Source organism: Sus scrofa, chromosome 6 (assembly GCF_054392235.1).
Source record: "Sus scrofa isolate SSC_HxYL_T2T_F1_AM1 chromosome 6, Sscrofa_HxYL_maternal_Yorkshire_Landrace_v2.0, whole genome shotgun sequence".
Taxonomy (NCBI): Eukaryota; Metazoa; Chordata; class Mammalia; order Artiodactyla; family Suidae; genus Sus; species Sus scrofa.
The window spans coordinates 132442825-132459070 of NC_139388.1; the positions used below are offsets into that span (position 1 = coordinate 132442825).

The window sequence follows — 16246 nt, forward strand, 5'->3', positions numbered from 1 at the left end:
CAGACCCAAAGTTTATCAGAGAGAGACAGCCACTGTCGAGGACTGGCCTCAGATACCCGCCTGACTTCAGCTGGATCAGAGTATGCACAGCCGTGCCCTTATCAAAAACCACAGAACAATCAGTCTTGATCAGTGGTAGCAGCCTCCCCAGAGGCTCAGCAGAGCGACCAAAGAGAGTCAAAGACAGCAAGTCCACAGCCAGCCTGGAGGAGGGGGGTCCCAGGAAAGCATCCATCCAGCCACAAAGACAAGCAAATAAGCCCCCAAGCAGGGTGGAAGTGAGTATCTAGAGTTGCTACAATGTTTCACCTAAAATATCCAGTTTTCAATAATATTTGGGGAGATTCAAAGAAACAGGAAAGTGACCCATACACAGAAGCATGGGCAGGGGAGGAGTAAATAAATTGCTTCTGAAGGGTCACAGCCATTGGACTCAGCAGAAAAGATTTCAAAGCAGCTGTTATAAATATGTTCAAAGAATTAAAGGAAATCATACATAAGGAATTAAAGGAAGTATACCAACAATATCCCATCAAACAGAGAATATCATTAAAGAGGTAGAACTTATTAAAAAGAGCCAAATGAAAATTCTGTAATTGCAGAAGAAAGGCTGGGGGAAAAATGTAATTGTAATGTATACATGTAAGGATAACCTGACCCCCTTGCTGTACAGTGGGAAAATAAAAAAAAATAAAAAAAAGAAAATTCTGTAATTGCAAAGTCCAATAACTGAAGTAAAAAAATGTACTATAGGGGCTCAATAATAGATACGAATTATCAGAAGAATCAGCAAACTTAAGATAGATCAATAAAGATTACACAATCTTGAGAACAATGAAGAAAACAGAATTCAGAAAACTGAACAGAGCCTCAGAGAAATGTGGAACAATACTCAGTGCACCAACATTGTGTGACGGACGAAGAAGAAGGGAGAGAAAGGAAAGGAAAATAGCCAAAGAGATTGGCCAAAAAATTCCCAGATTTAATGAAAATACCCGTCTACATACCCAAGAAGCCTAACAAACTCCAAAAAGAATAAAAGAGATCCACACCCTCACATATCATAGTCTAAATGCTATTTATTACTACATGGCTATCGTATATAAATATATCAAGTTAACTCTTAATTAAACCATATTTACTCTTAAATTTACAATGTTGTATGTCAAGTGTATTTCAATTAAAACTTTTAAATTAATAAAGAATTGATGGCAATCCTTCACAAACTCTTTATTAAAAAAAAGAAGAATGAACTTCCCATTCTCAACTTATAAGGCCAATACTATCCTGCTGCTAAAACCATTCATCACAAGAAGAAGGAAAAAAAGACCAATATTTCTTATGAATATGGACACAAAAATCCTCCACCTAATACTAGCAAACATAATCTAGCAACTTATAAAAAGGATTATACATCATGATCACATGAGATTTACTCCAAGAATGCAAGGTTGGTTCAGCATACAAAAATCCATCAAGGTAATACACTGCTATAAAATAAAGGACAAAAACCACATGACCATCTCAACAGACACAAAATGTATTTGAAAAACTTATCCTTTCTTGATTAAAAACAAACAAACCACACAGTCAACAAGCTCAGAATAGGACACTTGCTTAACCTAAAAAAGGGCATCCAGGTAAAGTCCATAGCTAACAACATACTTAGAGGTAAAGGACTAAACGCCTTCTCACTGCCATCAGGAGTGAGACGAGCACATGTGTTCTCCCACTTTCAGCCTGGGTTATCAGACAAGAAAAAAAAAAAAAAAAAAAAAAAAAAAAAAAAAAAAAACATCCAGATTGGAAAGAAAGGAATACCACTATCTCTATTTGCAGATGATATAATTTTACATATTGAAAATCCTCAAGTATCCACTAAAAAGCTGTGAGAATAAGTGAGTTCAGCAAAGTTACAGGACACGAGAACAGTATGTGAAAATCAATTTTATTTCTACAAAGTAACAATGAACAATCCGAAGTGAAATTAAGAAAACAATTCTATTTACCACAGAATCAAAAAGAATAAAATACTTAGGAATAAATTTAACAAAAGAATCCCAAAACTTGTGTTCTGATCATTTCTCTTTCTTCTTTCTTTCTGCCTCTCTGAACCCTTCCTTCCCTCCCTTCCCGCCTCACCCTCCGCCCCCAAACAGAAAGTAGGCAGGTGTCTAGGAGCTACTTCAAGCCTGAACACAGCAGGCTGTGGTTGGTTAGCTTGCTGAAGAGGTGGCCACGCTGGGTGAATGATGCACATGCATGGTCAAGATGCAGGCACAGATGGAAGTGAAGTCAGAGAGGAAGAGAGCTGCAAAGAATGAAGTGGACTGAACATTCTAGTGGGTGGCTCATGCAGCGTGGTACGTACCCAGATACGACCGCCTGGGGGCAACTCTGATTTCTTCATCTTTATTATCTGCAGCTACATTTAAAGAGACAGAGAGAAAACAGAAAGGAAGAGGAGACAAAAACAGACTGGTTTTAACACTGGTAAAGTCCTTGTTGCATTTCTTTAAAAACAAAGCACCGGACAGAAAGACCAAAAGATTTTGGTTTCTGTACATTAGGAAATCTACTTTTTGAGCCATTTTTCTCCAAGCCTACCCTCCTCCAAAATAAGTGCTTGGGGCAGAGGAGAAACATGAAAAGTCAGCACATTTTCACTTCATTTCTAAGGTCAGTGCTATGCTGACAGACACAGCAGATCCTACTTCTACTTTTCCCTAGAAACATATCTGTCTGCAAGCTCTAGTTGCAACACAATTTTCCGGGGTCAAAGCTCTTCAGAAAGTTGTCCCATAAAACTGCTTTCAAAGGACACTCAACAGAATGTTCGCCATGAAAGGAGAGTGAGCTCAACAAGTGCGCTTGATGGCGCTTGGCACCAAGTTAGGGAGCAGGCCTGGCAGCTGCCTCCACTGTGACTCAGTTCAGCAGTACCTGATGATGCAATTCCCAGGCACCTCGCCCCCCCAAAATCTCCCTCACCTGAGACCTCCCTAGTCTGGGCCACTGCAGGACAGCAGCCTGAGGCCCTGGAAGACACAGCCAGAGCACCTCCAGGTGGGTTGCACCTGCAGATGGGGTCTAGGGTGGGGGATGGTTAAAGAAGATCAGAGAGCAAAGACAGATCAAAGGTTTTGTGTCACCTGCCCCGGGCAGTGTAGATGCTCCCAAAAATGGCAATTTTGCCAGTAATCAGCTCAAAGCAAATATGAGACCTGCTGCCTGGACCTGCGGATGGCTGGTACTGCTTAGGACAGAGCTGGAGGGTTTTATAAACCAACACAAACCTCAGTCCCCTCTTTTCTCCTCACCTGCCTTCCTCCCCAATATCCTCTTGGACCTGCTGGGTTCTGACCACCCAGAGTTGGTTAAATTTTCTCAGCTTTTTGCTTCTCTTTGATTCAGACCAATTTCACCATTTACTGGCACCTCCTCTAAAGGCTGAAGTCCCAAAAAAGAGAGAAGTTGGGGGAGGGGGCTGCAGGAGTGAGTGCTCAGTTCTGCTACTCCTGTGCTTCCCTTCTGGAGGGGGAGGGGCCGCAGGGGGCTGGGTGAGCTGGTTCAGGGTGGGAGATCCCATTCCACACAGGACTCTTCCTACACAGGCTGCTTGGCTGGAAAGCAATTCAATCAGATCTCCATTTTAGAAAGACATCTTTGTGAGGACAGACGTGGGGGGGATGAGTTCTGCAGCTGAGAGACAGCAATCCTGTACTGACCCCCTGTGCTGGGTCAGGCTAATGTTCAAAAATGACCCCAGCAATGTTTCTACACTTGCCTCAAGCTCCCTCCCTTGGACCAGGAGCCAGTTTCTGTGCCCCCTTGACTGTGTGGCCTGAGACTGCTCCTGTCTGCAGAAGCCATGCCGCAAGGTCTCCAAGACTAAACCTTTAAAAAGATATCGCATACACCCAGTTCTCCTTCAGATGCTCCCCTTGAACCAGGCCACATGAGGCAGCCATGTGTGGACATTCTGGCAGCACCCAGCTGGGGTGGAGCCAAGGGCCAGGAGCAACCCAGACACAATTGAGGAGAGAGACAGAGGGAGGGTGGCCAGAGGACAGGGTGGGTCCAGGAGAGACCACCTGGGGCTGAGCGTAGTAGGGGGGGGGTGGTTACAGATGGGACACAGGATGACCAGGGAACCAGGAGGGATGATTACCGTTGTCCAGGCAACATAGATATAGAAGCCCTGGCTCAGTGCTGAGGCCGCAGGTAGGACTGGGGCAAGACTCCTAACCTGACAGCCCAGGACACCAACAAACCCTTGAAGATGCATATGGTTTGTGGATAAACATTTTCCTGGGGAAAGGGATCCTCAGCCTCCATGCTCAGGATGGTATGTGACCCTCCCCACCCAATATTTCTATGGCTTCATTGAGGCATAACTACATACCATAAAATTTCATTCTCTTAATGGTTTTTAGTATATTCACAGAGTTGTGCAACCATCACACCATGGACTTTTAGAACACTTTCATCACCTCACAATGAAACCTATCCCCATCGGTAGTCACCCCCACCCCGAGCCAGCTTCCAAGGCAACTCCAACAAAGTTTTCAGATTTGGGGCAAATGTCAGATGAATTCAACCACCTGACCTCAAGGCTCAGATGAATTTCTTTCCCAAATAAAATGGGAAACCAGGTGTGTCTCCAGTTGGCACTCCCATCAGGAGGCACTATTCCTAGTGACTGAATAGCACAGGAACATGAAGCATGTATGACTGAGGAACCCCCCCACCCCCAGCAAGATGACTTTCCAGTGACCTGCCATCAGTGCAGCCTCATCACCACGGAGCCGAAAGGGAAGCGAGCAGCAAAGAAGTTCTGCTGTTCCTGGGTCCAAGAGCTGTGAGCACAAGATCAGAGCAGGACCAGGCGCCACAAAGGGACAGATCAGGAGGGCTCGCTTCATTCCCAGAAAACCTCCCTGCTCCGTCCATCGGAAAAGCCACAAACCACCCCCGATCCAACAGCTGTCCCAGGGCCCAGACTGGGGCTTCCAAATGTCATGTCCAGACCAGGCTCCTTGGAGAAATGGCTGATTCTGGGCCTGGGGCAGGGAACTGGATGGCGTGCTCAGACCATCTTATCACTCCAAGGTCAGGGGCCATGAGACCACTATGCCAAAGGGTCAAGAGCTGACTGCAGAGGCTCCTGATGGCCATGGGAGGCAAGGAGCTTCGACCACGTGAAACACAGGAAGGTCCCCATCCATGCTGGATAATCGAACAGTGCTTATGGGAAAGCTTCTCTAGAGAAGCAGAGACAGACAGAGTAACAGTGCTGGGAGGCCTGTGACTAGCGGGACTGGGCACTGGTCACCGTGGCTGCCACCATCCAGAGAAGCCACCTGATGGCTGTGCCTCCTGTAGGAAGAACACAACAGTCCTGCAAAAATAAAAGACCATCCTGGATCCAATTATCTTTTAAAATGTTCTTTACAGAGCATCCCAGACAGATATGGCTCAGCAGCCTGATTACATCCAGATCCTGTGCCTCTGACTTGCTCCAGGTGCTGCTGGTGCTGCTTCAGCACACAGCTCACAGCTCTGAGCAAATGACCTGGTTTCAACAACAAAGTTCCAAGGAGAAAGGGGAGTTAAAGGGAAACCTAGAGATTAAAAAGACAAGGAGTTCCCTGCTAGCTAGCAGTTAAGGATCCAGCATTGTCACTTCTATGGCGTGGGCTTGATCCCTGGTGTGGGAACTTTCACCTGCTGCAGGCATGGCCAAAATAAAAAGACAAATCAGGAGTTCCCGTCGTGGCGCAGTGGTTAACGAATCCAACTGGGAACCATGAGATTGTGGGTTCAGTCCCTGCCCTTGCTCAGTGGGTTAACGATCCGGCTTGCCGTGAGCTGTGGTGTAGGTTGCAGATGCGGCTCGGATCCCATGTTGCTGTGGCTCTGGTGTAGGCCGGTGGCTATAGCTCCGATTAGACCCCTAGCCTGGGAACCTCCACATGCTGCGGGAGTGGCCCAAGAAACAGCAAAAAGACCAAAAAAAAAAAAAAAAAAAAAAAAAAAAAAAAAAGACAAATCAACATCAACAAAAAGATATCAACCAATCACAGTGAGAAGTCTATAACTGGATCCTGACTTAAAGAAACAAACTGGCCAAAAAGTTAGGAATTGGGTGAAACAGCTAGAAACTGACACACAGAGAGTGGCTTGATAATAAGAAACCATTGATTTCTTATGGGTGATAATGGTATCGTGTTATGTTTTCTTACTGTCCTTATCCTTTACAGATACATTACAAACTACCTACAGATAGAATACACCTGGGATTTGCTTCAGAAACTACAAGAGGAGGATATGAACAGGCTCTGGAAGAAACTGTTAGAGGGGTTAGGGTCCCACATAGGGCTCTGTTATGCTACTCTCCCTACTTTTATACATTTAAAATTCTCCACAATAAAAAGTGAAAGTCAAAAAGGAAAGACTAGTTCCTGCTGTGGCACACTGGGTTAAGAATCCAACTGCAGCAGTTCAGGTCACTGCAGAGGCACAGGTTCGAGATCCCTGGCCCCACGCCCACGCAGTGGGTTAAAGATCTGATGTTGCCACAGCTGTGGCTCAGATTCATTCCCTGGCCTAGCATCTTCTATATGCTGCAGGTTCCACCATTTAAAAAAAGTTTAAATATAAATAAATAAAATGTTTGATACTAATTTTGAAAATGATCCCAATTTTGTGTGATAGGAGACAGACTGGAAAAAAGAAAAAACTGGAAAAATAAATCAAAATATTCAAGGTGGTCCCCTCTGGGCAGTGGATGGAAAGCTTTTCACTCTCACATCACATTCCTGTTTCCCCCAAATGTCTACAATGGGCATGAGCTCTTCAGACAACAAATTAGATATCTAATTTTTTAAGTCACTTGTTTTTTTCTCTTTAATACCATCTATGTTTCTTCAATCTTAACTTTCAAGCTGAATTGGTGACCTTGAAAATTGAACACCTCTATAATGACAGCTGGAAACATTTCAATCTGTTTTAGGCTGGCTGACCATCTTATGAGAACATGAAACAGAGCTACTCAAAAGCTTCCTGTGAGTTATTTTAACATGCACAGTCAGTTCTCCAGGAAGTCGGCCTCCTGAGCTGGGGCGTCCTGGGCAGGGCCTCAGCTGAAACCTCCAGGAAGTGGAGGCTGGCCACCTGCCACAACAGGGCCACAGCACAGCAGCCCATGGGCTCTCATAACTTCCCAGCCTAACCACTTGGCTTTTTCACAGCCCACTGTCCCGTTTCTGACAAATGAGAGGAAATGACTCCACACATTCATTGAAAGCCTCTCTAAGGAAGATGCTGGGACCTGTGCATCTCATAAATAGTAGACACCAAACTACCTAAGTCTGATCTGGATTCGAGTATTAAGTTTTCAAACTCTCAGCCTGTGCCAGGGTTGGGGAGGGGTGGTGTTTAGGAGAAGCCTCTCCCTGAGGCCCCAGGGCAGCCAGCAGGCACAGACCAAGGAACGATGGCCCTCCAGCAGACCAGCCATTGCCTTGTGACTGGGAGACTCCACACCTGCTGTGTCTGGTCACCTACCCCATTGCAGCCCACACAGTTTCACACAAGGTCACCAGCCTGGCCTCACAGTATAGAGCCCAAGGCAGGAACATGAGCAACCAGGGCACCAGGGTCCCCTCCAGGCTGGGAGGATGAACGCCACTGACCCCCACATGCCCCATGCTGCAGCTGGCTAAGATCTGGCACCAAACTACACAGGAGGTTGGGGGCAGGAGTCATGTGAAGAGTAAGCCCTCACCTCAGAGACTCAAGACCCTCACCTCACCTCAAGACCCAGGTTACAACAGCCCTGCTTTCAAGGTAAGAGCAGTAATACAGCCAGCACCACCTCTGTAATTCCCCGAGTCACAGCCACGAGGTCAGCGTCAATAGAGGAGAAAATACCAAAACACCCCAGGAACAGTGGTGGTCACCTTTATAGTCTAAGTGACACTAACTGGTCCAGGCTACTCATCAGAGCTGAGGCTGACCTATTTTCTACAAAGACTGAAATTAGCATATACTCATCTCCCTCTAAAAACAGAAGCTACACAGGAGGAAAGGATTCACACAAAGGGAAAAAAAAAAATAGAGAGGCCACCAAGCCCTCAAGTCCACAGGAAGCCCAGGGCTAAACAAACAGCTAAGCAACAGCTGAGACTGAACACACACACACAATCCCAAAGTCAAAGTGAAAGCTGTCTTAGATTTACTAATTAGAAAAACCCAGGAGTTCGGCATCAGCCCTCCCTCATAGAGAAGCCCACCAGCCTGCAGGCTCAAACAGAATATCAGCTCAGAAAGGCTACTTTCAAAGACAAAACCAGGAATGGTATTTTTTATTTCCCCAGCCACCAAAAAGCCTGGACTGAGAGTGGGATTTGTCCTGCCTGAGCCCATGACCCTACATGCTCATCCCAGGCCCATAAGGCATGACATCGGGTTAATGTTTAACAACATATGTGAGAAAGGCCCTGGTGACTCAGCCTTGGGGAGATGGAAAAACGTAAAGGCACGAGCCACACACAAGGTCACAGATAAAACTGCCTGCTCAGGAAGCATCTGCTTCCAGCCTGATCAAGCCAGAAACAGACCAGCAGTACCTCACCTCCTGCCCTGACTTAGGGTCCAACGTAATCACACAGGGAAGGACACACTAAGCACAATTAACAACTTGCCCAAGTGTTGGAGAAGAACTACTGCCTGGAAGTGCTTCCCATTATACAATGTCGAGTCACCTAACAACCCAGAAACATGGGTATTGGTGACAGGCGCCAACACCACCTGGTAAAACAAAAGCTGGTGAGATGACACTGGATGAAGGCAGCCCTTATCTGCCCTTGAACTCCAGTTTTTCTTGCTGAGCTCCTGGGCTTCATCCCCAAAGCTGCCATCCACCAACCTGCAAAGAACCGGCGCTTCACATTCAGCTCATTGGCCACGCGGACCTCAGTGCACAGCCGCAGCATCAGCAGCATGGTCAGGATCATGACGACGCTCTGCCAGAGCAGCGGTGACTCAAAATGCCTTCCAAACCTGGGGAAAGAGGCCATGGTATCAGGGAGGCCACCCAGACCCGACCAGGGACCCCACGGTCCAATCCCAAGCAGCCCGGGGAGGGTCTCAGACCACCGTGGACCCAAGGCACTGGCCGCCCAGGTCTCCTGAATCTATGGTGGGACAGGGCTAGGGGAGGGGCCGGGAGCACTGGAGGACAGCCAGACCTGGGCCTCCACCACACCCACGGCCCAGGGACCCCTCAGAAACATGTGCAGAGCTTATCCCAAACGCTGCCCCAGGAACCACTGGGACCCTCCCAAGGCCACTGATGGGGTGTGGGTGGGTCTCCTGGCCACCCCCCAAGCACGGCCAGGTGTCTGTCACTCTCCTTCAGAGACACAGCTGCCACCAAATGAGAAGCCCAGGTTTTAGACCAATAAGACTTGTTCCCAAGTCCAGGGAATGACAGCAGCCCTGCCTCCTGCCTGTGGGGAATGGGGTCATCAGGCCAGCACAGTCCCCAATGTGAGCAGAGCAGCAGGGGGCCAGGCACCAAACTTCCCCTCACCTGAGAAGAGGAGAAAGCAGTGAGGGCACCCTGCCCACCTGACCCCTGACCCCTGACCCCGGCCTCATTGAGCCCTGCAGGCCTCCATGTCCACTCTCTTCTGAGCTCCCACCTGCTCTCCCAGCCACAGGCCCCCAGGCCTTCCTGCTGACTCTTTCCAGTGTGTTGAACATCTTACCAACTTGACCAAAAGCTCCTGGAAGCCAGAACCACAATCCAGTGATGGGCACCAGCTAGGCCCACCCCAGAACCACAATCCAGTGATGGGCACCAGCTAGGCCCACCCCAGAGCCCAGGCTCCAGGAGCTGACAAGAGCACTGCTCTCCACGCACTGGCCGGGGTTCTCCAACTCTGCCACCAGGATCCTGGGCCATGGCACTCAATCCAGGCCACTGTGAGCCTGCAGAACCAGCCCCTCCAGCTTGGCTGCTCTGGAAAAAAGATCCACTGGGCACCCCCAGTGTGGCCTGACAGGTATCCCCAAACCTGAGCTGGGGGCCACAAGCCAAAGTCAGGAGGTCATGGATGGCGTCTGACCTCCCAGCATCTCCTGGAAATGAGAGACATGGAGACAACCATCTAGCCCACCTCCCGCTTGCCTCTCTCTCACCCGTGTCCCTCCAAGGTGGGGGAGTGGGGGAGGTCACTGAGAGCTGGCTGCTGGGGCCACACACATATACTGCCCCCTTGGCTCTCATGCTGTGACCCATCTCCTCTGAATTTCATCTCTTCTGTAAAATGCAGATACAACCCCCACAACTGTTTGAGAATATTTGAAGCCAATTCTAGGAACTAGTCCCCACTGGTTACCTGGTTGACCCTGGGGACTAACTTATCTGTAGGTGAAGGTCAGAAGGGGAGACAGAGAAGGTTCTGTGTCAGACTGGGGAGTCAGGAGCAGTGGGCCTCACAATAAATGAGCCTGGGGACTCCCCACACCAAGCTCAAAAAGCTTGGGCTGAAGATGTGAGATTTTGGCCATTAGATAATAAATGCCACTTCCACTGTTTAAATATCCAACAGAAACAATGAGTGACTAGAAAAACTGGGGAAAAATATGAAAGTTTGTGCTTCCCCTTATACAACACACCAAAAATCAAGGTAGGTGAGGAGTTCCTGCTATGGCACAAAGGGATCGGCAGTGTCTTGGGAACCCTAGGACACAGGTTCAATCCCTGGCCTGGCATGATGGGTTAAGGATCCAGTGTTGCTGTGAGCTGTGGCGTAGGTCACAGATGTGGCTCAAATCCTGCATTGCTGTGGCAGTGGTGTAGGACGGCAGCTACAGCTCCGAGTCTACCCCTAGCCCGGGAACCTCCATATACAGTGGGTGCGGCCCTAAAAAGCAAATAAGAAAAAAAAAAAAAAAAAGATATGCAAGGGACAAAGTAAACATGAAACAAAGTTCAACATTATTAGTAATTTTTAAAAGCTAGTTAAAATAGAAAGACGCCACTTTTTACTGATCAAATTAGTTAAACATCTTCTTCCTCTAATGCTAATAGTCTGTGCTGGCAGGGATGTCACAGAGCAAGTTTTTCTCTCCTGCCCTGAGAGCGTAGTTTGCACAGCCTCTTCTGCTACAAACAATGGGACAGCCCACAAGTCAAATGCAGGCCTGCTCTTCAGAGGAGCTGGTCCAAGGGTCTAAGCAGGTGCTCCACGATCCCAGCAAACATGTCTTGTTCCCAGGGGACACACACCAAGCTTGGGCATGAGTTTCCACAGGGAATACCTTCTCTGCATCTTCTAAGTAGCAGAGAAAAGCTCCAATGGAAGAGGAGCTGTGTACCTACTCCCCAGTGCCCTGACTGCCCTGAGTAGCAGGCTGTTACTACCTCTCGGATACATGTCACTACCTCTCCAAACAATGTCACATCTTTGACACAATGTTACCACATGTCTGATATAGTATTGCCCTGTCTCTGGGACAATGTTACCAATCTCTGACCAGATAGGGACCCGGCTTGAGATCTGTGAATGCAGGAGGCTCTGGGTCAGGAGACCCCGCCACACAGTCCAGACAGCCTAGCCTCCTACCCCCCACTTCTGCTTAACAAACTCTCCTGGCTTCTGCCACCACAAAGACCAAATCTGCACATCAGCATTTTGTATGATCTGCTGAATGCTGGTTCTGCAAATGTATGGTAAGAATCGTAAAAAATAAAGGTATTAGAGTTCCCTGAGTTTCAGAAACCCAGGGTTTGTACAGTGTGGTCAACTCCTCCTGCTGACCACTCTCACGCCTCACCCCAAGGCTTGCCAGGTGGACTGGAGTTCTGAGGACTGCATCCCCAGACGGCTTTGGGAAACGCAGTCTTCATTTCTTCTAACTCCACCACTTTTCTAGTGTAGATCCAGGTCCCATCTCACCCAGAGCCTATCACAGCCCCCAGTCTGTGCTCTCCCCTCCCCCACCACCCATTACGCATATAAGTGTGGCTGGTACATGCATGCAGCACTCCTGCTGAAGTGTTAACCCTGCAGCATCCAGCCCAATGCCTGGCTCATGGGAAACCCTCAAAAAGCTATTAAATCAGATGGGCTGTTAACCTATGAAGCCTGGAGGGGACCCGGGAGTAGGAGCTTCGGAACCTCCAGAGAAAGGAAGAAATGGGAGCATATGCATCACCCGAAGAGCAGTGGGACTGTGGAACCAGGGGGACAGGAAAGCATGTATTTGTTGCAAGTCAGAGATAGCACATCCCCAAGTCAGAGAGACCCTGGAGGAGAGACTAGTGCCCTCTGCCAGTCTTCCCTTCTTCCTATCCTATTCCTATCTTCTGGAATTCTGGCTGAAGGCAGCTCTGCAGGTTCACACTGTAGCCAGTGAACCCCTGAAGTGACCCAGGATAGCTCAGGAAGCTGACTCTATGGGAAAGGAGCAATCAGACATGCAGAAATAGACTCACAAGTGAACAAAGCACAGAATACACCAAAGACTCCCAAAGGCTCAGGACCTGCAGTGGAGACAGAGCTCACAGTCCAAATACCAGTAAAATCCAGAAGCACTGAGAGACAGCATCCAAGAAACTGGCTTAAGGAGTTCCCACTGTGGCAAAGTAGATTAAGTATCCAACTGCAGGAGTTCCTGTCATGGCTCAGTAGTTAACAAGCCCGATTAGGATCCATGAGAATGCAGGTTAAATTCCTGGCCCCTTTCAGTGGGTTAAGGATCTGGTGTTGCCGTGAGCTGTGGTATAGGTCACAGATGTGACTCAGATCTGGTGTTGCCATGGCTGTGGTATAGGTTGGCAGTTACAGCTCTGATTTGACATCTAGCCTGGGAATTTCCATATGCCACCGGTTCTGCCCCAAAAAAGACCAAAAAAAAAAAAAAAAAAAAAAAAAAGAATCCAACTGCAGCAGCTCAGGTCACTGCAGAGGCGCAGGTTTGACAAAGCCTGGCACAGTGGGGTTAAAGGATCTGGTGTTGCCACAACTGCGGCATAGGATTCACCCCTGGCCCAGGAACTTCCATATGCCACAGGTATGGCTATAAAAGAAAAATTTAAAGAAAAAAAGAAATTGGCTTAATTTCTAATTTCTCCAAACTATATATTTAGATGTAGATTAGGTATTCTATTTTCTTTTTGCAATTCTGAATGATAAGTATACTGGGGGTGGGGAAGACTTCTGAAAGGAACTATTTTCCCATAAGGCAGTCCAACCTCAGGCAATCCTCCTCCACAGACTGGAGGAAACTTCCCACAGCCTAAAGGAAATCTGCTTCCCAACCTAACACTGTGAGCTCCCAGGAGTGGACCCCCAGTGTGCTCCCCACCCTCCAGAGTGCACACAAACCTAGGGGTGCTCAGGTTAATAGCAGTGTTACACACAATTACAGTTTGAGACCTGATGAGAAAAGGGAAGGGGCACGTCCTGAGGCAGCTGCTGACTGCTGCCCTCAGCCAAAGGGAAAGGAGGAATCTTCAAAATGCAGTTTTTTAACTTATGGTAAACAAAAATGAGCACCATCTGACCCCTTTTTCAGAAGTACAGGCCCAGAGCCAAAGCTCAGCGTGACATATTCTCCCAGGAGGAGGGTCGACTCACCAGCTCACCTTTGAAAACCCCAAAAGGAGCAAAAACAAGGTGAAAGTGACCACAGGCTGCCAGGGGCCAGGCAGACAGAAGGTGAAGGAGCTAGAGGGCTTTTGGACTCAGGGGACTCACCTCCTGATAACCACAGAGGGAATAGCTGCCAAAACTCCTCAAACTGCACACTTGCAATGGGTGATTTCATTTCATATAAATCATACCTCAGAGTAAGGTGGACTTCAAAATCAATTAGCAAAAAAGGCAGATTACTCCAATAGTGACCAAAAGGTCAAAAGGAAGAGCCAGAAGCAGCACTCTGGACACTAGCTGCCCTAGCCCTTGTCCCTCCTCTTACCCAGGCAGCCCTCACTGTCTGTGCTGATAGAGGGACCTGGAACCATTTGGCAAGAAGGAAAGTTGAAAACTTCTTTGGCCTTAGAACGAGGCTACAAGACCTCTGAAAACACACCCTCTCAATCATGTCTGGCTTCAACAGCTGTTAAAATTAACTTTGAGTTCCTTACCAGAATGCAGATGATAAGAGGAAGTAGAACTGGGAGGAGCAGGAAAAAATAGTCTCTTAAGTATTACCCAGAAAAATTGACTTACTATTTAAAAAACAAACAAACAGGAGCTCCCACTGTGGTGCAATGGGACCCGCAGCATCTTGGGAGCACTGGGACATGGGTTCAATCCTCGCCCTGTACAGTGGGTTAAGGAACCAGCGTCGTCACATCTGTGGCTTAGTTCGAGGCCACCATTTGGATCTGATACCTGGCCTGGGAGCTCTACATGCCCTGGGGCAGCCAAACAAAAAACCTACATACCCAACAGGGGAGGCTGGTAGTGACGCCCTCCAAGGCAGCCTGGAGGGGACAGGTTAGTCCTTCCTATGCTGATCACCTTCCCTTACTGTCACTTCGTTTTCTCTCCCCCACCCCCATCCCCGCCCAGCACCTCCCCAAGGCAGGGGTCCAGGCCTAGGGGGAAGCCCCACAGAGAAGGCCCTGGGGGAGAATCTGATGAATGCCTGAGCCACAGAAAATGAAGACACAGATCTGAGATTGTTTCAGATGCTCCGCTCCAATCCACCATTTTTCTCCGTCCATTTCACCAGCTCCTTCTTAGGAAGTACAGACAATCCCACCTCCCTCGCCTCACTCCGAGGAGAAAGTCACCTCTCTGGGCGCACTACCACAGTAAGAAAGCCCCCAACTTACCAGAAGAGTATCCGTAAAATATTGGCCACCAAGAGCACCAGACACACGTAGGTAGAGAATCCCTCCGCATTCTGAGTCCTCCGGATGTCCCTATACTGCGGAATGTAAGGGACCACCCCGCCGAAGACCATGGCCGCGGCGGCCCCCCAGGAAACCAGCTGCTGCAGCGGGACCAAAAGCCAATCCAAGCCTTCTGCTTCCATCTCGAACGCCTGTGTGGCCCTGCGGGCAGGCTGCCGTCCACCTGGCCCAAGTCCCTCAGCGCTCACGGGCTCCTGGCATGCGCCCTGTCACCCCCACACGCCGCCGCCATCCCGGGCAATCCTGCACCGTGGGAGCCTGGCAAAAGAAGAAACCGGGTAAAGGACTCGGAAAGGGCCTCAAGGCCGGGTGAGGGCCGCACTCGGCAAGGATGGCCCCGAGGCCCAGGAAGCGCCCTGGGCGCACCTCTGAAGCACGACCCCCTCCTCGGACACGCGTGACTCCGGGAGCCCTCGGCGCGCACACCCGCCTACGCTGGGAAAACAGAGGCGCGGGGCGCACCGCCCAGCGTTGGGGCTCGGTTCTGAGAGAGCGGGTAGCGCAGCCTAGGGATGGAGGATGGGGGAAAGGGGCAAGGGGGCGCACACTGCCCGGGAGTCCGGCCCGAAGTGGAGGTTCAGTCCGGGGGCCGTCCGCCCCCCACGCAGGACGAACCCAGCGCGGCGCCCGCGTCCACGCGCTCGGCGCACCCCGCCAAGCCTCACCCGAACGGTCCGCTCCAGGCGGTCAGTCCTCCGTCTGTCTGTCAGTCAGAGTGCCAGACCGCTCCTCGACGTGACGTCATAATACGTGGCTCCGCCCACGCCGGGCGGCCGGACAGGCGCCCCTGGGTCCTAGAGCGCGCCGGTGGGAATGCCCGTAGGGCAGGATGAGGTTGGGGCCTGAGGTCTTGGCGGGGGCACTACACCCGCCCAGTGGGTGTTGCTCCGCTGGCCCACGTGGCTGGGGTTAGGAAATACTTTCCTGTCAGGGTCGATACTTCTGGGCCAGGTGCCCACGTGGACCCGGGGCCACCTGTCCCGTGGCTAATAGCTGTGTAGACGCTGCACCCAGCCCAGGAGAACGACGGACCGCCCTCGGGGTCAGCGCGAGGCCTGGGGACGCTCCATTCTTGGGAAACAGGGCGGGTCTGAGCGCCCCGGTGGTCCTTCCATCATTCTTCCTCTGACCAGGTCCTTGGGTCCCATCCTGACCCTGAGGATAAGAGGAGCAGAGTTGACAAGTTTGCGGAGGGTGTTTAGGCTAGGCTAGTAGGGCCAGGAGGGCGATTCCTCTGGAGAAACAAAAGCCCACCCCGCAGCCTGAAGCCCTTAGGATGGACTCACTGCTGGCCTCCAGTCCCAC

General features: G+C 49.7%; 1 protein-coding gene across 10 annotated transcripts in view; it reads right to left on the reverse strand.

Moving 5' to 3' along the window:
- Positions 1 to 15658, reverse strand: part of SLC66A2 (solute carrier family 66 member 2) — a 58421-nt gene extending 42763 nt beyond the window's left edge. For 3 of the 10 annotated variants that reach the window (XR_014805161.1, XR_014805162.1, XM_003480628.5), the window contains exons 1-4: positions 15607 to 15658; positions 14861 to 15199; positions 8933 to 9066; positions 2372 to 2425 (exon numbers count right to left, since the gene is read on the reverse strand). Coding sequence is in view for 6 of the 10 variants with exons in the window: in XM_003480628.5 (XP_003480676.1) it covers positions 2372 to 2425; positions 8933 to 9066; positions 14861 to 15063 (391 nt within the window). In the remaining 4 variants the exon portion in view is untranslated. Of the gene's footprint in view, positions 1 to 2371; positions 2426 to 8932; positions 9067 to 14860; positions 15200 to 15307 lie in introns of all 10 variants that reach the window. The other 7 variants (XR_014805163.1, XM_013993978.3, XR_014805164.1 and 4 more) reach the window with 5 other exon arrangements.
- Between the last annotated feature and the right edge of the window lie 588 nt (positions 15659 to 16246).